This window comes from Pseudophryne corroboree, chromosome 4 (assembly GCF_028390025.1).
Source record: "Pseudophryne corroboree isolate aPseCor3 chromosome 4, aPseCor3.hap2, whole genome shotgun sequence".
Classification (NCBI taxonomy): domain Eukaryota; kingdom Metazoa; phylum Chordata; class Amphibia; order Anura; family Myobatrachidae; genus Pseudophryne; species Pseudophryne corroboree.
In genome coordinates, this window is record NC_086447.1 from 31348922 (window position 1) to 31371486 (window position 22565).

The window sequence follows — 22565 nt, forward strand, 5'->3', positions numbered from 1 at the left end:
AGACACACACCTTGAAAGTATAACTTTAATACATACATACATACATCCACACCTCCATATACACATACTTACCTTGTGTTCACACGAGGGTCGGTCCTCTTCTCCATGTAGAATCCATGGTGTACCTGTGGAAAAAATTATACTCACCAGATCCAGGGTAGAAGGCTCTTCTTGTAATCCATTTGTAATCCAGGTACTTGTCAAAATAAAAAAACGGACACCCGACCTCGCACTGAAAGGGGCCCCATGTTTTCACATGGGACCCCTTTCCCCGAATGCCAGAAACCCCCTCTGACTTATGTCTAAGAGGGTTTCTTCAGCCAATCAGGGAACGCCACGTTGTAGCATCCTCCTGATCGGCTGTGTGCTCCTGTACTGTATGACAGACAGCACACGGCAGTGATACAATGTAGCGCCTATGCGCTCCATTGTAACCAATGGTGGGAACTTTGTGGTCAGCGGGTGACCGAAAGTAACCTCACCACTGACCGCAAAGTTCCCACCATTGGTTACAATGGAGCGCATAGGCGCTACATTGTAACACTGCCGTGTGCCGCCTGTCAGTCAGTACAGGAGCACACAGCCAATCAGGAGGGTGCCACAACGTGGCGCTCCCTGATTGGCTGAAGAAACCCACTTAGACATCAGTCAGAGTGGGTTTCTGGCATTCGGGGAAAGGGGTCCCATGTGAAAACATGGGGCCCCTTTCAGTGCGAGGTCGGGTGTCCGTTTTTTTATTTTGACAAGTACGTGGATTACAAATGGATTACAAGAAGAAGAGGCTTCTACACTGGATCTGGTGAGTATAATTTTTTCAACAGGTACACCATGGATTCTACATGGAGAAGAGGACCGACCCTCGTGTGAACATAAGGTAAGTATGTGTATATGGAGGTGTGGATGTATGCATTAAAGTTATACTTTCAAGGTGTGTGTGTGATGTTTTTATTGGGGTATTTTTTTAGTAGTAGTACTACAGGTACCAGCGGGCCCGGTTTTCCTCCGCATGCTGGTACTTGTGGTTCTCCAAGTACCAGCTTGCGGGGAGGCTTGCTGGGACTTGTAGTACTGCTACTAAAAACAATATTCATTTTTTTACACAACGGCTATCAGCCTCCCATCCGCAGCCTTTGGATGGGGGGGACAGCCTCGGGCTTCACCCCTGGTCCTTGGGTGGCTGGAGGGGGGGGACCCCTTGATTGAAGGGGTCCCCACTCCTCCAGGGTACCCCGGCCAGGGGTGACTAGTTGGTTATGTAATGCCAGGGCCGCCGGGACCTATATAAAAGTGTCCCCCGGCTGTGGCATTATGTATCTGGCTAGTGGAGCCCGGTGCTGGTTTCAGAAATACGGGGGACCCCTACGCTTTTTGTCCCCCGTATTTTTGGAACCAGGACCAGGCGCAGAGCCCGGTGCTGGTTGTTTAAATATGGAGGAACCTCTATCATTTTTTCCCCCATATTTTTTCAACCAGGACCGGCTCAAAGAGCCCGAGGCTGGTTTTGCTTAGGAGGGGGGACCCCACGCAATTTTTTTCCAAAAAAGAAACACTTTCCCATCCCCTTCCCACTGATAAACATGCACGGATCTCATGGATCCCTGCATGCCTATCCAAACACGGGATAAAAAAGCAGGTCTGGGTTTTTTTAGCACTTTTTCACGATTTGTATTTTATCACGGCAGTGTTTGGCTATTGTCGGCAGTGTTTGTGATTTGCACTTTTTAGTAAATTACCGATTTCTACCAAATTGTAGGCGTATTTGACCGATGGTGTATTGATTCGTGGTTTTTTCCTAGGACTTCCAAAATAATACGAATGCCCTCATCACTGCCGTGATTTTTGCTTAGTAAATTCCCGACATGACACTTTGAAGAAAAAACGGCATCTCGGTCAAAATCGGGACCTTAGTAAATATACCCCAATGAGCCATGACGCTGCAATCTGTAACCTCAGTGCAGGATTAAATAAGTAACTCTCGCCATCTAGTGGCAACCATAAAGAATTACACATTGTACATTACATAGAAGGGGTAATAAATATGTAGCCCTCCAATTGCTGTGGAACTACACATCCCAGCATGCCCTGAAACCGATTATGATTCTATAACAGCAAAACTGTTGCAGGGCATGCTGGGATGTGTAGTTCCACAGCAGCTGTAGGGCCTAGTATATAGCAAGTAGATTGTCACTAGTACATTAATAAGAGGAGTATGGAGCCTGTAACAGAGCAACGGTCGGATTCAGAGGTGGGCGCAATGTGTGTGCCTCTGCCTATGTGTGTAGGACGCTCTGCGCACGTGCCGCCATGCTCTCGCCATGCAGGTCGCAGTGTGGAATTATTTGCAAAATGATTGACAATTTGTGGGAATTACCAGGGGATGGGCGAGCCAAATGCAGACGTGTCGCACTCGTTTTTGGGGCGTGTCTCAGCTCGCGGCTGCGATCCTGTACGCAGTTACACCGGCGTCTTCCTGCCAGCAGCCACGCCGCGCGACCATAAGGTTACTCTGAGGGACAATGTGTGACCGGCGAGCGTCCGATGGTCACGTCTCTGTACGCAGTATGCGCATTTCACACAGCGGCTGCATACACAATCGCACTGCGAAGGCATCTGTGTACACGTCCAATGCAGCGCCCGTAATACATGTACGAGACACACACACGGTAATACCGCAATAGCTCCCATTCTCAGGATGTACTCACCTCTCACATACAGGGGCCCCCGTACACACCTCTCTCATACAGGGGCCCCCGTACACACCTCTCTCGTATAGGGGCCCCCGTACACACCTCTCACATTCATGGGCCCCTGTACACACCTCTCACATATAGGGGCCCCTGTACTCACCTCTCCCATACAGGGGCCCCTGTACTCACCTCTCACATATAGGGGTCCCCGTACACTCCTTTCTCATACATGGGCCCCTGTACTCAACTCTCACATACAGGGGCCCCGTACACACCTCTCTCATACATGGGGCCCTGTACTCACCTCTCACATATAGGGGCCCCCATACACACCTCTCATATATAGGGGCCCGTACACACCTCTCTCATACAGGGGCCCCCGTACACACCTCTCTCGTATAGGGGCTCCGTACACACCTCTCACATATAGGGGCCCCGTACACACCTTTCTCATACATGGGCCCCGTACACACCTCTCACATAAAGGGGCCCCGTACACACCTTTCTCATACATGGGCCCCTGTACTCATCTCTCCCATACAGGGGCCCCCGAATACACCTCTCTCATACATGGGCCCCGTACACACCTCTCACATAAAGGGGCCCCGTACACACCTTTCTCATACATGGGCCCCTGTACTCACCTCTCCTATACAGGGGCCCCCGTATACACCTCTCTCATACATGGGCCCCGTACACACCTCTCACATATAAGGGCCCCCGTACACACCTTTCTCATACATGGGCCCCACACACACCTCTCACATATAGGGGTCCCGTACACACTTCTCACATATAGGGGCCCCTGTACACACCTTTCTCATACATGGGCCCCTGTACACACCTTTCTCATGCATGGGCCCCTGTACTCACCTCTCCCATACAGGGGCCCTTGTATACACCTCTCTCATACATGGACCCCGTACACACCTCTCACATATAGGGGCCCCGTACACAACTCTCCCATACAGGGGCCCCCGTACACACCTTTCTCAGACATGGGCCCTTGTACTCACCTCTCCCATACAGGGGCCCCCGTATACACCTCTCTCATACATGGGCCCCATACATACCTCTCACATATAGGGGCCCCGTTCACACTTCTCACATATAGGGGCCCCTGTACACACCTTTCTCATACATGGGCCCCTGTACACACCTCTCCCATACAGGGGCCCCCGTATACACCTCTCTCATACATGGTCCCCATACACACCTCTCACGTATAGGGGCCCCGTACACACCTCTCCCATACAGGGGCCCACATACACACCTTTCTCACACATGGGCCCCTGTACTCACCTCTCACATATAGGGGCCCCGTACACACCTCTCCCATACAGGGGCCCTCGTACACACCTTTCTCATACATGGACCCCTGTACTCACCTCTACCATACAGGGGCCCCCGTACACACCTTTCTCATACATGGACCCCTGTACTCACCTCTACCATACAGGGGCCCCCGTACACACCGCTCTCATACAGGGGCCCCTGTACTCACCTCTCTCATACAGGGGCCCCTGTACTCACCTCTCACATATAGGGGCCCCCGTACACTCCTTTCTCATACAGGGGCCCCTGTACTCACCTCTCACATATAGGGGCCCCTGTACTCACCTCTCTCATACAGGGGCCCCGGTATACACCTCTCTCATACAGGGGCCCCTATACACACCTCTCTCATACAGGGGCCCCTGCACACACCTCTCTCATACAGGGGCCCCCGGTATACACATCTCTCCTACAGGGGCCCCTGTAATACGCCATTACCTTTTCTTTCTGTATCATCTTCTTGTATAAAAAGTCTGGATAAGTCCTCATGGGGAAGAACGCGCCCGACCCCTCAGCGCACATAAAGACCCCATTCTCATAGACCACTCGGCCACGACTGATGGTGACCAGGGGCACGCCGTGGCATCGCATGTTCTCATAGATGTTGACATCACCGCCCTGGACCTGGGTGCTGGCAGAGATTGTCCTGGGGAACATACATACAGGACACTGTGAGATAAAGGTCCCTCCGGGGCTGCGGAGGACAGAGGGTATAGACTACACTCAGCTGGGAATCATGCACATGGAGCATATATGTATTCTACAGGATCGTATGACCGGTACATTACACAAACATGAATGTTTATAGAGAATGTATCAAGAACGCCCCCAAATTGCACTGTACGTCCATGAGAGAGCGCGGCACAAGACACGAGAAAGCCTGGCGTAGTAATGCACCCTAGTGCTTCATCATGAAGCCGCAGAAAAATGGTACATGCATGGCTGGTGACACAAGACCACAGATCTCGGTCTCACGGCAACGCTACAGGATTACCTTGTGGCTTCTGGGTCCCAAACCACCACATCCGCATCCGCCCCCGGGATAACGCGACCTTTACAAGGGTACATGTTGTGGATCTTGGCTGCGTTGGAACTGGTCACAGCCACGAAACGGTTCTCATCCATCTTCCCTCCCACCTGCAACACAGACCCACAATATCACATACTGACACATACTGTCACACACTATCATATATCGTCACACATTGTCACAGCCATGAAAACTGTCACACTTTGTTATGTACAAAACAAAGTGGTCCTAAAGGTTTCACATGTATTCTATTATTATTGTGCTATTATAGGATGACAGCAAAGCCATTTACCTATAATACCGGACCCAACAGATATTAGCTATACATGCCCAGGCAGCTGAGGGTTTCATTCTGAGTATTATATGTTTGTGTCCCTATTAGACTGGGACATATCAATCGGGACCTGGGACATATCAGTCGGCACCTGGGACAGCTCAGTCGGGACATGGGGCAGCTCAGCCGGGACCTGGGACATATCAATCAGGACCTGGGACATATCAGTCGGCACCTGGGACAGCTCAGCCGGGACCTGGGACATATCAATCAGGACCTGGGACATATCAGTCGGCACCTGGGACAGCTCAGTCGGGACCAGGGGCAGCTCAGCCGGGACCTGGGACAGCTCAGTCAGGACCTAAGACAGCTCAGCCAGGACCTGGGACAGCTCAGTCAGGACCTAAGGCAGCTCAGCCAGGACCTGGGGCAGCTCAGCCAGGACCTGGGGCAGCTCAGTCAGGACCTAAGGCAACTCAGCCATGACCTGGGACAGCTCAGTCAGGACCTGGGACTTACCAGTCAGGACCTAAGGCAGCTCAGTCAGGACCTGGGGCAGCTCAGCCAGGACCTGGGGCAGCTCAGCCAGGACCTGGGGCAGCTCATTCAGGACCTAGGTCATATCAGCCAGGACCTGGGACAGCTCAGCGAGGACATGGGACCTGGGATAGCTCAGCCAGGACCTGGAGCAGCTCAGCCAGGACCTGGGACATATCAGCCAGGACCCGGGCCAGCTCAGTAGGGACCTGTGACATATCAATCAGGACCTGGGACATATCAGTCGGCACCTGGGACAGCTCAGTCGGGACATGGGGCAGCTCAGCCGGGACCTGGGACATATCAATCAGGACCTGGGACATATCAGTCGGCACCTGGGACAGCTCAGCCGGGACCTGGGACATATCAATCAGGACCTGGGACATATCAGTCGGCACCTGGGACAGCTCAGTTGGGACCAGGGGCAGCTCAGCCGGGACCTGGGACAGCTCAGTCAGGACCTAAGACAGCTCAGCCAGGACCTGGGACAGCTCAGTCAGGACCTAAGGCAGCTCAACCAGGACCTGGGGCAGCTCAGCCAGGACCTGGGGCAGCTCAGCCAGGACCTGGGGCAGCTCAGTCAGGACCTAAGGCAACTCAGCCATGACCTGGGACAGCTCAGTCAGGACCTGGGACTTACCAGTCAGGACCTAAGGCAGCTCAGTCAGGACCTGGGACAGCTCAGTCAGGACCTGGGGCAGCTCAGCCAGGACCTGGGGCAGCTCAGCCAGGACCTGGGGCAGCTCATTCAGGACCTAGGTCATATCAGCCAGGACCTGGGACAGCTCAGCGAGGACATGGGACCTGGGATAGCTCAGCCAGGACCTGGAGCAGCTCAGCCAGGACCTGGGACATATCAGCCAGGACCCGGGCCAGCTCAGTAGGGACCTGTGACATATCAATCAGGACCTGGGACAGCTCAGTCGGGACCTGGGACAGCTCAGCCAGGACCTGGGACAGCTCAGTCAGGACCTGGGACAGCTCAGCCAGGACCTGGGACAGCTCAGCCAGGACCTGGGACAGCTCAGCGAGGACCTGGGACAGTTCAGGCAGAACCTGGGATATATCAGCCAGGACCTGGGACACCTCAGCCAGGACCTTCAGCAGCTCAGTCAGGACCTGGGACACCTCAGCCAGGACCTTCAGCAGCTCAGTCAGGACTCTGTTCCCGAGTCTCTTGTGCCCTGGAAACCTCGCTGCTGCACGCAGGTGACGCCACACCAACCTTGGCTCTGTGAGGGAGTACTCTACAGAATTACACAGGAGGGTGAATGACAATCTCCACAATGTCGCAGCCAGACGTCATCAGTTTTGCTTAGGTCTCATTGTTGCGACAAAGGGGCTTATGTAATAGGGTACGAATTTGCCGGGGGTGCTAGATGCCGCCCGATCTTGATAAACATTTTTTAAAGGGGCAACCATTTACACAGCAAAACCATGCTATGTAAGTGAGTGCAGTTTAAAATAACGTCCGAGATCGGCCAGCATGCCGCAAATCCGGCAAACTCGTACCCTATTACATAAGCCCAAAAGAATGAGCTAGTGCGTAAGCAGCTGGTTGCGTTTGGATGACCACATGCTCATCTCCTACCTGCTGTAGGGAGGTATCAACGGGGAGCTGCAATCAGGCAGGCCGCACAGAGTACCCGAGCTGATCAGAGTTATATAGGTAAGCGGATGCCTGCGGCTGGAGCGATGGAAGCCGGACCATACTGGCGGATCTGATAGTCAGCTGGACTGCGTTGCCGTATGGATTATGTTATTTTATACTGACTTATCAGATCCCCCCCATCCCCAATGTAGAGGTTAAATCCCCATGATCCAACATGCTCACTATGTAACTGCAGGGGGTATTTCCAATAGCTCAGATAGCTACAGCTATGGTCGCAGCAGGACTGCTTCCCCAGATATGTCTCCAAGCCTCCTACAGCCAAATTCCCCTGGAACTTGATGGCAAAGTGCTGGAAGTAAGCTCTGATCCAGATTCAGGAACATTTAGCCAGAGCAACCAGCCGGCCTGTACTGCAGCAGTTGCCCACTCTACCCTGAGGTGTCAGCGGTTCCAAATGTGGGTGAAGGTGCCTGGTGGTGGGAGTGACCGCCCTCTACAGCCAATATGTCTGGTGCTCCGTGTACAATTCAGACTGAGCTGGAATTTCCCAGGTAACAGAGACAGTTCCTGGTGGATCTCCAGTAGTGACCAGACCCTAGAGTAGACATCACATCTGGAATTTCCCAGGTAACAGAGACATTTCCTGGTGGATCTCCAGTAGTGACCAGACCCTAGAGTAGACATCACATCTGGCTGTAGACTCACCACTCCTCTCTCCCAGATGACGCTCATGCGGTCCTGCACTCCGCCTACTCCATGTGGGATCTTGGTGAAGTCCTCTTTGCCCATGGCCTTCTGCTTAGAGGTGAATGTTCTGTGGTCTGAGGACACCACGTTCAGAGTGTCACTGGCACAGAATGGAGAAGGTGGTTACACAGGGAACCGGTCAGGGGAGCACACACTACTGGCACACGGTAAAAGCATGGCGTTAGGACGCTAAGCAGCTTCACTGAGTTTCTTACCGGTCTCTTTTCTGCATTATCATCTGTATAATTAGGTCTTACCCGGCCCCAAATCGCTGCCTTCTATCAGCTATGACCAATCGCCAAGAAAACCATTTCACCCTGATGACAATAGTGCCCCAGTTTCCATAGCTCCCCAAAAATCATAGTGCCCCAATAACCATATCGCCTCAATAGCCATAGTGCCCCGATAGCCATAGTGCCCCAAAAGCCATAGTGCCCCAATAGCCAGAGCGCCCTGATAACCATAGTGCTCCAATAGCCATAGTGCCCCGATAACCATAGTGCCCCGATAACCATATCGCCTCGATATTCATAGTGCCCCGATAACCATATCGCCTCGATATTCATAGTGCCCCGATAACCATAGTGCCCCGATAACCATATCGCCTCGATATTCATAGTGCCCTGATAGCCATAGTGCCCCAATAACCATATCGCCTCGATATTCATAGTGCCCTGATAGCCATAGTGCCCTGATAGCCATAGTGCCCCAATAGCCAGAGCGCCCTGATAACCATAGTGCCCCAATAGCCATAGTGCACCGATAACCATAGTGCCCCGATAACCATATTGCCTCGATATTCATAGTGCCCTGATAGCCATAGAGCCCCAATAACCATATCGCCTCGATATTCATAGTGCCCTGATAGCCATAGTGCCCCAATAGCCAGAGCACCCCGATAACCATAGCAACCCTATAACCAGAGCGCCCTGATAACCATAGCGCCCCTATAGCCATAGTGCCCTGATAGCCATAGTGCCCCAATAGCCAGAGCGCCCTGATAACCATAGCACCCCTATAGCCATAGTGCCCCAATATCCATAGTGCTCCGATAACCATAGTGCCCCAATAACCAGAGCGCCCTGATAACCATAGCGCCCCTATAGCCATAGTGCCCCAATAGCCATAGTGCCCCAATATCCATAGTGCCCCAATAACCATAGTGCCCCAATAACCAGAGTGCCCTGATAACCATAGCGCCCCTATAGCCATAGTGCCCTGATAGCCATAGTGCCCCAATAGCCAGAGCGCCCTGATAACCATAGCACCCCTATAGCCATAGTGCCCCAATATCCATAGTGCTCCGATAACCATAGTGCCCCAATAACCAGAGCGCCCTGATAACCATAGCGCCCCAATAGCCATAGTGCCCCAATATCCATAGTGCCCCAATAACCATAGTGCCCCAATAACCAGAGTGCCCCAATAACCAGAGTGCCCTGATAACCATAGCGCCCCTATAGCCATAGTGCCCCAATAGCCATAGTGCCCCGATAACCATAGTGCCCCAATAGCCAGAGCGCCCTGATAACCATAGCAACCCTATAGCCATAGTGCCCTAATAGCCATAGTGCCCCGGGAACCATAGCGCCTCGATAGCCACAGTGCCAAAATAGAGTGCAGATCATTATCTTGCACCTGGTACGAGGCTGGCACAAGTTGCCATGGTGCAACCAGTGGCAGCATCTAAAGATGCGCCAGGTGGGCGTCTCAGCCCCGGCACCGTCAGTCACATGCTCGTACACCAGGGGAAGGGCTGGTACTGGCAGTAACATAAAACAGCAGATGTCACCACAGACCTCTCTGCAGCATGCAACTATGAATCAGTGCCGAATACATGATCATCCAAATGTTCCCAGCATATCTGGCCACCTAGGTGTGTAGTCAGAGAGACTCGTCTCTGGGGTAGAATAGAAAGATGAGGGCTTACAGATGGAGCGAGAACCAGCCTCTCCCACTGTAGCCCGGTGGTCAGTGACAGCCTAAGCACTGCTATAGCGATGGTACGGTACTCCGCACCTGTCACTGCATTCATGTGTTACATGAGCATTTGGGAAGAATACAGGTCACACTATCCCCCCCCCCCTTCCCCCTCACTTACTTGGCCAGGAGACTCATGAGGTAATTGGGGGTGTTGGCGTCTAGTCGGAGTGGGGGTACGGTGACATAGGCTGCAGCATGTGACCACTCCTGCTGGTAGTAGTAGAGGCCGTTCAGGGTGGCGTGGGCTGTGGTAGTTTCTGCATAGACGATTTTCCCTGGATGGAAACACAAATGTCTGTTCTCATTCCCCACAGTGTAACGTCTCTTCTTCTACAGCTTAGCGGGCATTACGCGGAAACAACACCACTAGTTCTACAAACGCTGTCATTAACGGGGTCACTGCAATCATTTGCAATCCAACTCTCATTGCTTTTTCAGATTTTTTTCTGAATTTTTGTGTGCACCCCCCTGAGCAGGTGAAAATCCGGCACTCGGAGGGGTATAAATAGCACAATTTGGCCAAAAATTGATCAATAATGGGTTAAATTAGGTGTAAATGATGTGGGACAGGTACATGAAGGTGTAAATGAGGTGGGACAGGTACGTGGAGGTGTAAATGATGTGGGAGAGTACGTGGAGGTGTAAATGATGTGGGACCGGTAGGTTGAGGTGTAAATGATGTGGGACAGGTAGGTTGAGGTGTAAATGATGTGGGACAGGTGCGTGGAGGTGTAAATGATGTGGGAACGGTAGGTTGAGGTGTAAATGATGTGGGACAGGTAGGTTGAGGTGTAAATGATGTGGGACAGGTAGGTAGAGGTGTAAATGATGTGGGACAGGTATGTGGAGGTGTAAATGATGTGGGACAGGTACATGGAGGTGTAACTGATGTGGGACAGGTACGTGGAGGTGTAAATGATGTGGGAGAGTACGTGGAGGTGTAAATGATGTGGGACCGGTAGGTTGAGGTGTAAATGATGTGGGACAGGTAGGTTGAGGTGTAAATGATGTGGGACAGGTGCGTGGAGGTGTAAATGATGTGGGAACGGTAGGTTGAGGTGTAAATGATGTGGGACAGGTAGGTTGAGGTGTAAATGATGTGGGACAGGTATGTGGAGGTGTAAATGATGTGGGACAGGTACATGGAGGTGTAACTGATGTGGGACAGGTACGTGGAGGTGTAAATGATGTGGGAGAGTACGTGGAGGTGTAAATGATGTGGGACCGGTAGGTTGAGGTGTAAATGATGTGGGACAGGTAGGTTGAGGTGTAAATGATGTGGGACAGGTGCGTGGAGGTGTAAATGATGTGGGAACGGTAGGTTGAGGTGTAAATGATGTGGGACAGGTAGGTTGAGGTGTAAATGATGTGGGACAGGTAGGTAGAGGTGTAAATGATGTGGGACAGGTATGTGGAGGTGTAAATGATGTGGGACAGGTACGTGGAGGTGTAAATGATGTGGGACAGGTAGGTTGAGGTGTAAATGATGTGGGACAGGTATGTGGAGGTGTAAATGATGTGGGACCGGTAGGTTGAGGTGTAAATGATGTGGGACAGGTACATGGAGGTGTAAATGATGTGGGACAGGTATGTGGAGGTGTAAATGATGTGGGACAGGTGCGTGGAGGTGTAAATGATGTGGGACCGGTAGGTTGAGGTGTAAATGATGTGGGACAGGTAGGTTGAGGTGTAAATGATGTGGGACAGGTAGGTAGAGGTGTAAATGATGTGGGACAGGTATGTGGAGGTGTAAATGATGTGGGACAGGTACGTGGAGGTGTAAATGATGTGGGACAGGTATGTGGAGGTGTACATGATGTGGGACAGGTACGTGGAGGTGTAAATGATGTGGGACAGGTACTGGAGGTGTAAATGATGCGGGACAGCTGCGTGGAGGTGTATATTATGTGGGACAGGTAAGTGGTGGTATAACTGATGTGGGACAGGTACTGGAGGTGGAAATGCTGTGGGACAGGTAGGTATAGGTGTAGATGATGTGGAACAGGTATGTGGAGGTGTAAATGAGGTGGGACAGGTAGGTATAGGTGTAGATGATGTGGGACAGGTATGTGGAGGTGTAAATGAGGTGGGACAGGTACGTGGAGGTGTAAATGAGGTGGGACAGGTATGTGGAGGTGTAAATGAGGTGGGACAGGTAGGTATAGGTGTAAATGATGTAGGACAGGTACATGGAGGAGTAAATGCTGTGGGACAGGTAGGTATAGGTGTAGATGATGAGGAACAGGTATGTGGAGGTTTAAATGAGGTGGGACAGGTACGTGGAGGTGTAAATGAGGTGGGACAGGTATGTGGAGGTGTAAATGAGGTGGGACAGGTACGTGGAGGTGTAAATGAGGTGGGACAGGTATGTGGAGGTGTAAATGAGGTGGGACAGGTAGGTATAGGTGTAGATGATGTGGGACAGGTACGTGGAGGTGTAAATGAGGTGGGACAGGTACGTGGAGGTGTAAATGAGGTGGGACAGGTATGTGGAGGTGTAAATGAGGTGGGACAGGTAGGTATAGGTGTAAATGATGTAGGACAGGTGCATGGAGGTGTAAATGATGTGGGACAGGTACAGTAGGTGGAGGTGTAAATGATGTGAGATAGGTAGGTGGAGGTGTAAATGAGGTGGGACAGGTATGTGGAGGTGTAAATAATTTGGGACAGGTACGTGGAGGTGTAAATGATGTGGAACAGGTATGTGGAGGTGTAAATGAGGTGGGACAGGTAGGTATAGGTGTAGATGATGTGGGACAGGTATGTGGTGGTGTAAATGAGGTGGGACAGGTAGGTATAGGTGTAGATGATGTGGGACAGGTATGTGGAGGTTTAAATGAGGTGGGACAGGTACGTGGAGGTGTAAATGAGGTGGGACAGGTATGTGGTGGTGTAAATGAGGTGGGACAGGTAGGTATAGGTGTAAATGATGTAGGACAGGTGCATGGAGGTGTAAATGATGTCGGACAGGTACAGTAGGTGGAGGTGTAAATGATGTGAGATAGGTAGGTGGAGGTGTAAATGATGTGAGACAGGTATGTGGAGGTGTAAATAATTTGGGACAGGTACGTGGAGGTGTAAATGATGTGGGACAGGTACGTGGAGGTGTAAATGATGTGGGACGGGTATGTGGAAGTGTAAATGATGTGGGACAGGTACATGGAGGAGTAAATGATGTGGGACAGCTGCTTGGAGGTGTATATTATGTGGGACAGCTAAGTGGTGGTATAACTGATGTGGGACAGGTACTGGAGGTGGAAATGCTGTGGGACAGGTAGGTATAGGTGTAGATGCTGTGGGACAGGTATGTGGAGGTGTAAATGAGGTGGGACAGGTAGGTATAGGTGTAGATGATGTGGGACAGGTATGTAGAGGTGTAAATGATGTGGGACAGGTACTGGAGGTGTAAATGATGTGGGACAGGTAGGTAGAGGTGTAGATGATGTGGTACAGGTATGTGGAGGTGCAAATGATGTGGGACAGGTAGGTAGAGGTGTAGATGATGTGGGACAGGTATGTGGAGGTGCAAATGATGTGGGACAGGCAGGTATAGGTGTAGATGATGTGGGACAGGTATGTAGAGGTGTAAATTATGTGGGACAGGTAGGTATAGGTGTAAATTATGTGGGACAGGTACAGTGAGGTGTAAATGAGGTGGGACAGGTACATGGAGGTGTAAATGAGGTGGGACAGGTAAGTGGTGGTATAACTGATGTGGGACAGGTACTGTACATGTAGGTGTAAATGACGTGTGACAGGTACGTGGAGGTGTAAATGATGTGGGACAGGTAAATGAAGGTGTAAATGATGTGGGACAGGTACGTGGAGGTGTAAATGATGTGGGACAGGTACGTGGAGGAGTAAATGACGTGGGACAGGTAGGTGGAGGTGTAAATGATGTGGGACAGGTACGTGGAGGTGTAAATAATTTGGGACAGGTACGTGGAGATGTAAATGATGTGGGACAGGTACATGGAGGTGTAAATGATGTGAGACAGGTATGTGGAGGTGTAAATGATGTGGGACAGGTACGTAGAGGTGTAAATGATGTGGGACAGGTACGTGGAGGTGTAAATAATTTGGGACAGGTACGTGGAGATGTAAATGATGTGGGACAGGTACATGGAGGTGTAAATGATGTGGGACAGGTATGTGGAGGTGTAAATGAGGTGGGACAGGTATATGGCGGTATAAATGATGTGAGACAGGTACGTGGAGGTGTAAATGATGTGGGACAGGTACGTGGAGGTGTAAATGATGTGGGATGGGTACGTGGAGGTGTAAATGATGTGGGACAGGTACGTGGAGGTGTAAATGATGTGGGACAGGTACGTGGAGGTGTAAATGATGGGGGACAGGTACGTGGAGGTGTAAATGATGTGGGACAGGTATGTGGAGATGTAAATGATGTGGGATGGGTACATGGAGGTGTAAATGATGTGGGACAGGTACGTGGAGGTGTAAATGATGTGGGACAGGTATGTGGAGATGTAAATGATGTGGGATGGGTACATGGAGGTGTAAATGATGTGGGACAGGTATGTGGAGGTGTAAATGAGGTGGGACAGGTAGGTATAGGTGTAAATGATATGGGACAGGTAAATGAAGGTGTAAATGATGTGGGACAGGTACTGTACATGTAGGTGTAAATGATGTGAGACAGGTACGTGGAGGTGTAAATGACGTGGGACAGGTGCGTGGAGGTGTAAATAATTTGGGACAGGTACGTGGAGGTGTAAATGATGTGGGACAGGTACGTGGAGGTGTAAATGATGTGGGACAGGTACGTGGAGGTGTAAATGATGTGGGACTGGTATGTGGAGGTGTAAATGAGGTGGGACAGGTACGTGGAGGTGTAAATGATGTGGGACAGGTACATGGAGGTGTAAATGATGTGGGACAGGTACGTGAAGGTGTAAATGACGTGGGACAGGTATGTGGAGGTGTAAATTATGTGGGACAGGTACGTGGAGGTGTAAATGATGTGGGACAGGTATGTGGAGATGTAAATGATGTGGGACAGGTACATGGAGGTGTAAATGATGTGGGACAGGTACGTGGAGGTGTAAATGAGGTGGGACAGGTAAGTGGTGGTATAACTGATGTGGGACAGGTACATGGAGGTGTAAATGATGTGGGACAGGTACATGGAGGTGTAAATGACGTGGGACAGGTATGTGTAGGTGTAAATTTTGTGGGACAGGTACGTGGAGGTGTAAATGAGGTGGGACAGGTATGTGGAGATGTAAATGATGTGAGACAGGTACATGGAGGTGTAAATGATGTGGGACAGGTACGTGGAGGTGTAAATGAGGTGGGACAGGTAAGTGGTGGTATAACTGATGTGGGACAGGTACATGGAGGTGTAAATGATGTGGGCAGGTACGTGGAAGTGTAAATAATGTGGGACAGGTACGTGGAGGTGTAAATGATGTGGGACAGGTACGTGGAGATGTAAATGATGTGGGACAGGTATGTGGTGGTATAACTGATGTGGGACAGGTACGTGGAGGTGTAAATAATGTGGGACAGGTACGTGGAGGTGTAAATGATGTGGGACAGGTACGTGGAGGTGTAAATGATGTGGGACAGGTACGTGGAGGTGTAAATGATGTGGGACAGGTACGTGGAGATGTAAATGATGTGGGACAGGTACATGGAGGTGTAAATAATGTGGGACAGGTATGTGGAGGTGTAAATAATGTGGGACAGGTACGTGGAGGTGTAAATGACGTGGGACAGGTACGTGGAGATGTAAATGACGTGGGACAGGTACATGGGGGTGTAAATGATGTGGGACAGGTACGTGGAGATGTAAATGATGTGGGACAGGTACATGGAGGTGTAAATAATGTGGGACAGGTAAGTGAAGGTGTAAATGATGTGGGACAGGTACGTGGAGATGTAAATGATGTGGGACAGGTACATGGAGGTGTAAATAATGTGGGACAGGTAGGTTGAGGTGTAAATAATGTGGGACAGGTACGTGGAGGTGTAAATGATGTGGGACAGGTACGTGGAGATGTAAATGATGTGGGACAGGTATGTTGAGGTGTAAATTATGTAGGACAGGTACGTGGAGGTGTAAATAATGTGGGACAGGTATGTGGAGGTGTAAATGATGTGGGACAGGTACGTGGAGGTGTAAATGATGTGGGACAGGTATGTGGAGGTGTAAATTATGTAGGACAGGTACGTGGAGGTGTAAATGAAGTAGGACAGGTATGTGGAGGTGTAAATGATGTGGGACAGGTATGTGGAGATGTAAATGATGTGGGACAGGTATGTGGAGGTGTAAATTATGTAGGACAGGTACGTGGAGGTGTAAATGATGTGGGACAGGTACATGGAGGTGTAAATGATGTGGGACAGGTACATGGAGGTGTAAATAATGTGGGACAGGTATGTGGAGGTGTAAATAATGTGGGACAGGTATGTAGAGATGTAAATTATGTAGGACAGGTACATGGAGGTGTAAATAATGTGGGACAGGTATGTGGAGGTGTAAATAATGTGGGACAGGTATGTAGAGATGTAAATTATGTAGGACAGGTACGTGGAGGTGTAAATGATGTGAGACAGGTACGTGGAGGTGTAAATGATGTGGGGCAGGTACGTGGAGGTTTAATTGAGGTGGGACAGGTAAGTGGTGGTATAACTGATGTGGGACAGGTATGTAGAGGTGTAAATGATGTGGGACAGGTGCATGGAGCTGTAAATGATGTGGGACAGGAACGTGAGTTTCATGATACAAACTCGCTTTTGCAAACTTGCACCTAATGGATTGACCCCTATATGTCTATTACATTATACTGTATTACTCATACTGTACATAATATAATGTTGGAGAGTCTGAGCAGGTCCATGTTACCACCTGAATCTCACTCAGCTGTCTTCTTTACCTTCAAAACAACAAAATAGTTGTAAACCCCAACTTTACTATGCTTAGCTTTCACGATTTATTCCAACTAAAGATTATGAAGAGTCCACTGCCCTAGAAGTGATAATGTGAGTGCAGGTATCAGCTCCGCACAGGATGGAGCCACTTTGAGGTTTGAACAAAGATCCATGAAAGCACGGCCGGACCACGTCATAACTCAGTGATGTCCTAGTGAATTCATAGGGCGGCGCATAGAATCCCAAATGCCAGAACTGCATTGTAAAGTATTCCTCCTGGATCTCCTCACATCACTCAGGTACTGTCCTACATGACACAGGTCAGAACATCCTACTGGATCTCACCACACATCACTCAGGTACTGTCCTACATGACACAGGTCAGGACATCCTACTGGATCTCACCACACATCACTCAGGTACTGTCCTACAAGACACGGGTCAGGACATCCTACTGGATCTCACCACATATCACTCAGGTACTGTCCTACATGACACAGGTCAGGATATACTCCAGAATCTCACCACACATCACTCAGGTACTGTGCTACATGAAACAGGTCGGGACATACTCCTGGATCTCACCACACATCACTCAGGTACTGTCCTACATGAGACAGGTCAGGATATACTCCAGACTCTCACCACACATCACTCAGGTACTGTGCTACATGAAACAGGTCGGGACATACTCCTGGATCTCACCACACATCACTCAGGTACTGTCCTACATGACACAGGTCAGGACATCCTCCTGGATCTCCTCACACATCACTCAGATACTGTCCTACATGACACAGGTCAGGATATACTCCTGGATCTCAACAGACATCACTGAGGTACTATCCTACATGACACGGGTCAGGGCATCCTACTGGATCTCCTTGCATCACTCAGGTACTGTCCTACATGACACAGGTCAGGATATCCTCCTGGATTTCACCACACATCACTCAGGTACTGTCCTACATGACACGGGTCAGGGCATCCTCCTGGATCTCCTTGCATCACTCAGGTACTGTCCTACATGACACAGGTCAGGACATCCTCCTGGATCTCACCACACATAACTCAGGTACTGTCCTACATGACACAGGTCAGGACATCCTCCTGGGTATCACCACACATCACTCAGGTACTGTCCTACATGACACGGGTCAGGGCATCCTCCTGAATCTCACCACACATCACTCAGGTACTGTCCTACATGACACAGGTCAGGACATCCTCCTGGATATCACCACACATCACTCAGGTACTGTCCTACATGACACAGGTCAGGACATCCTCCTGGATATCACCACACATCACTCAGGTACTGTCCTACATGACATGGGTCAGGGCATCCTCCTGGATCTCACCTTGCATTTTGGCAGAGGCAATGACATCACCTGCTGACATACTGGAGACGTTCACCAAGTACACAGGGCAAAAGGTCTGAGAAGCAGAGACAGAGAGGAAGCTACAGAATTAGTAGAGCCAGATACACACCGGTTAGGACAAGATGGTGAGAACATAGTATTAACACAATGAGATAAACACAGTATCCCAAACACCAAGATACACAAAGCACAGTAACATAAACACCACAATACCCAAAGCACAAAGGAACCCACACACAACAATACACAAAGCACACAGTAACCCTAACACCATAAAGCGCAAAGCATACAGTAACCCAAACACCAAGATACACAAAGCACACAGTAATCCAAACACCAAGATACACAAAGCATACAGTAACCCAAACACCAAGATACACAAAGCACACAGTAATCCAAACACCAAGATACACAAAGCACACAGCAACCCAAACACCAAGATACACAAAGCATACAGTAACCCAAACACCAAGATACACAAAGCACACAGTAACCCAAACACCAAGATACACAAAGCACACAGTAATCCAAACACCAAGATACACAAAGCACACAGCAACCCAAACACCAAGATACACAAAGCATACAGTAACCCAAACACCAAGATACACAAAGCACACAGTAATCCAAACACCAAGATACACAAAGCACACAGCAACCCAAACACCAAGATACACAAAGCATACAGTAACCCAAACACCAAGATACACAAAGCACACAGTAACCCAAACACCAAGATACACAAAGCACACAGTAATCCAAACACCAAGATACACAAAGCACACAGCAACCCAAACACCAAGATACACAAAGCATACAGTAACCCAAACACCAAGATACACAAAGCACACAGTAATCCAAACACCAAGATACACAAAGCATATAGTAACCCAAACACCAAGATACTTTACGTATCTTGGTGTTTGGGTTACTATATGCTATGTGTATCTTGGTGTTTGGATTACTGTGTAACCCAAACACCAAGATACACAAAGCACACAGCAACCCAAACACTAAGACACACAAACGAGATGTCACCACACAGTAGCCCATACCCCAAAGTACACAATCACATAGAACACCAAACACCATGATACATAAACCACACAATAAATACAAACATAATATTTTATATAAATGATTACAAATTTGTTAACCATACAATATATTGCACAGAACAGGAATCACACAATATTTCACACACAGGCAGTGATTCACAGGACAGGAATCACAAAATATTTCACACACAGGGGGCGATTAACAGGACAGGAATCACACAATATTTCACACACAGGCAGTGATTCACAGGACAGAAATCACACAATATTTCACACACAGGCAGTGATTCACAGGACAGAAATCACACAATATTTCACACACAGGCTGCGATGCACAGGACAGGAATCACAAAATATTTCACACACAGGCGGCGATTCACAGGACAGGAATCACACAATATTTCACACACAGGCGGCGATTCACAGGACAGGAATCACACAATATTTCACACACAGGCGGCGATTCACAGGACAGGAATCACACAATATTTCACACACAGGCGGCGATTCACAGGACAGGAATCACACAATATTTCACACACAGGCTGTGATGCACAGGATAGGAATCACATAATATTTCACACACAGGTTGCGATGCACAGGACAGGAATCACATAATATTTCACACACAGGCTGCGATGCACAGGACAGGAATCACACAATATTTCACACACAGGCTGCGATGCACAGGACAGGAATCACATAATGGGGGTAATTCTGAGTTGATCGCAGCAGCAAGTTTTTAGGAATTGGGCAAAACCATGTGCACTGCAGGGGAGGCAGATATAACATGTGCAGAGAGAGTTAGATTTGGGTGGGGTGAGTTCAATCTGCAATCTAAATTGCAGTGTAAAAATAAAGCAGCCAGTATTTACCCTGCACAGAAACAAAATAACCCACCCAAATCTAACTCTTTCTGCACATGTTATATCTGCCCCCCCCCCCCCCCCTGCACTGCACATGGTTTTGCCCAACTGCTAAAAGATTTCCTGCTGCGATCAACTTGGAATTACCCCCAATATTTCAAACACAGGCTGCGATGTAGAGAGCAGGAATCACACAATGTAGCTCACACCGGCTGCGATGCACAGGACAGGAATCACATAATACAGTGCACACAGGCTGCGATGCACAGGACAAGAATCGCACAAAGTAGAACACACAGGCAGCGATGCACAGTAGGGGACTCACACAATACAGTACAAACAGGCAGCGATGCACAGGACAGGAATAACACACTACAGCACACACAGGCAGCGTTGCACAAGACAGGAATCACACAATACGGCAGACATAGGCAGCGATGCACAGGACAAGAATCAAACAATATTTCACACACAGGCTGCGATGCACAGGACAGGAATCACATAATGGGGGTAATTCTTAGTTGATCGCAGCAGCAAGTTTTTAGCAATTGGGCAAAACCATGTGCACTGCAGGGGGGACAGATATAACATGTGCAGAGAGAGTTAGATTTGGGTGGGGTGTGTTCAATCTGCAATCTAATTTGCAGTGTAAAAATAACGCAGCCAGTATTTACCCTGCACAGAAACAATATAACCCACCCAAATCTAACTCTCTCTGCACATGTTATATCTGCCTCCGCTGCAGTGCACATAGGCCCTCATTCCGAGTTGTTCGCTCGGTAAATTTTCTTCGCATCGCAGCGATTTTCCGCTAATTGTGCATGCGCAATGTTCGCACTGCGACTGCGCCAAGTAAATTTGCTAAGAAGTTTGGTATTTTACTCACGGCATTACGAGGTTTTTTCTTCGTTCTGGTGATCGTAATGTGATTGACAGGAAGTGGGTGTTTCTGGGCGGAAACTGGCCGTTTTATGGGAGTGTGTGAAAAAATGCTGGCGTTTCTGGGAAAAACGCGGGAGTGTCTGGAGAAACGGGGGAGTGTCTGGGCGAACGCTGGGTGTGTTTGTGACGTCAAACCAGGAATGAAACTGACTGAACTGATCGCAGTTGCAGAGTAAGTCTCGAGCTACTCAGAAACTGCTAAGAAATTTCTATTCGCAATTCTGCTAAACTAAGATTCACTCCCAGTAGGCGGCGGCCTAGCGTGTGCACTGCTGCTAAAAGCGGCTAGCGAGCGAACAACTCGGAATGAGGGCCATGGTTTTGCCCAACTGCTAAAAAATGTCCTACTGCGATCAACTTGGAATTACCCCCAATGTTTCAAACACAGGCTGCGATGTAGAGGGCAGGAATCACACAATGTAGCTCACACCGGCTGCGATGCACAGGACAGGAGTAACACAATACAGCACACACAGACAGCGATGCACAGGACAGGAGTAACACAATACAGCACACACAGGCTGCGATGCACAGGACAAGAATCACACAATACAGCACACACAGGCAGCGATGCACAGGACAAGAATCACACAATGTAGCACATACAGACAGCGATGCACAGGACAGGAATTACAGAGTAAATCACACACAGGCTGCGATGCACAGGACAGGAATCACAGAATAAATCACACACAAACAGCGATGCACAGGACAGGAGTAACACAATACAGCACACACAGGCAGCGATGCACAGGACAGGAATCACACAATGGGCCTGCTGGGTCAGAGGTGGAAGCTGCAGCTGCGGCATTGATAATATGCAAATGCTAGCTTCAGCCTTCCCCTTGTGCGTCTGTATGTGCATGCCCTGAGACACCCATACACACACCATTGTGTGCACCAGCGACACTTTCACCTGCCCCATGGCAAGCAGTAATGTGCGTATACTTAGGGTAATGTGTGTGCCGCAGGGGTCCCCGGAGTATTTTGTACACTTTGCATATATGCGGGGAGTAGCAACTAATCACTCAACTACGTGACATCGGCACTCCGTGTTGTTTGCATGCACTTCTGAATCAGGACGCGATGCACAGGACAAGAAGCACACAATGTAGCAAACACAGGCAGCGATGCACAGGTCAGGAATCATACAATGTAGCACACACAGGACAGGAATGACACAATACAGCACACACAGGCAGCGATGCACAGGAC

At 49.5% G+C, this 22565-nt stretch overlaps 1 protein-coding gene across 1 annotated transcript in view; it reads right to left on the bottom strand.

The window, feature by feature from the left end:
* Nucleotides 1-22565, bottom strand: part of DPYSL5 (dihydropyrimidinase like 5) — a 168771-nt gene that overhangs the window by 17711 nt on the left and 128495 nt on the right. Inside the window, exons 7-11 of the mRNA XM_063914956.1 lie at nucleotides 18464-18539; nucleotides 10324-10480; nucleotides 8181-8322; nucleotides 5017-5159; nucleotides 4461-4668 (exon numbers count right to left, since the gene is read on the bottom strand). Of these exons, the coding sequence (XP_063771026.1) occupies nucleotides 4461-4668; nucleotides 5017-5159; nucleotides 8181-8322; nucleotides 10324-10480; nucleotides 18464-18539 (726 nt within the window). The remainder of the gene's footprint in view (nucleotides 1-4460; nucleotides 4669-5016; nucleotides 5160-8180; nucleotides 8323-10323; nucleotides 10481-18463; nucleotides 18540-22565) is intronic.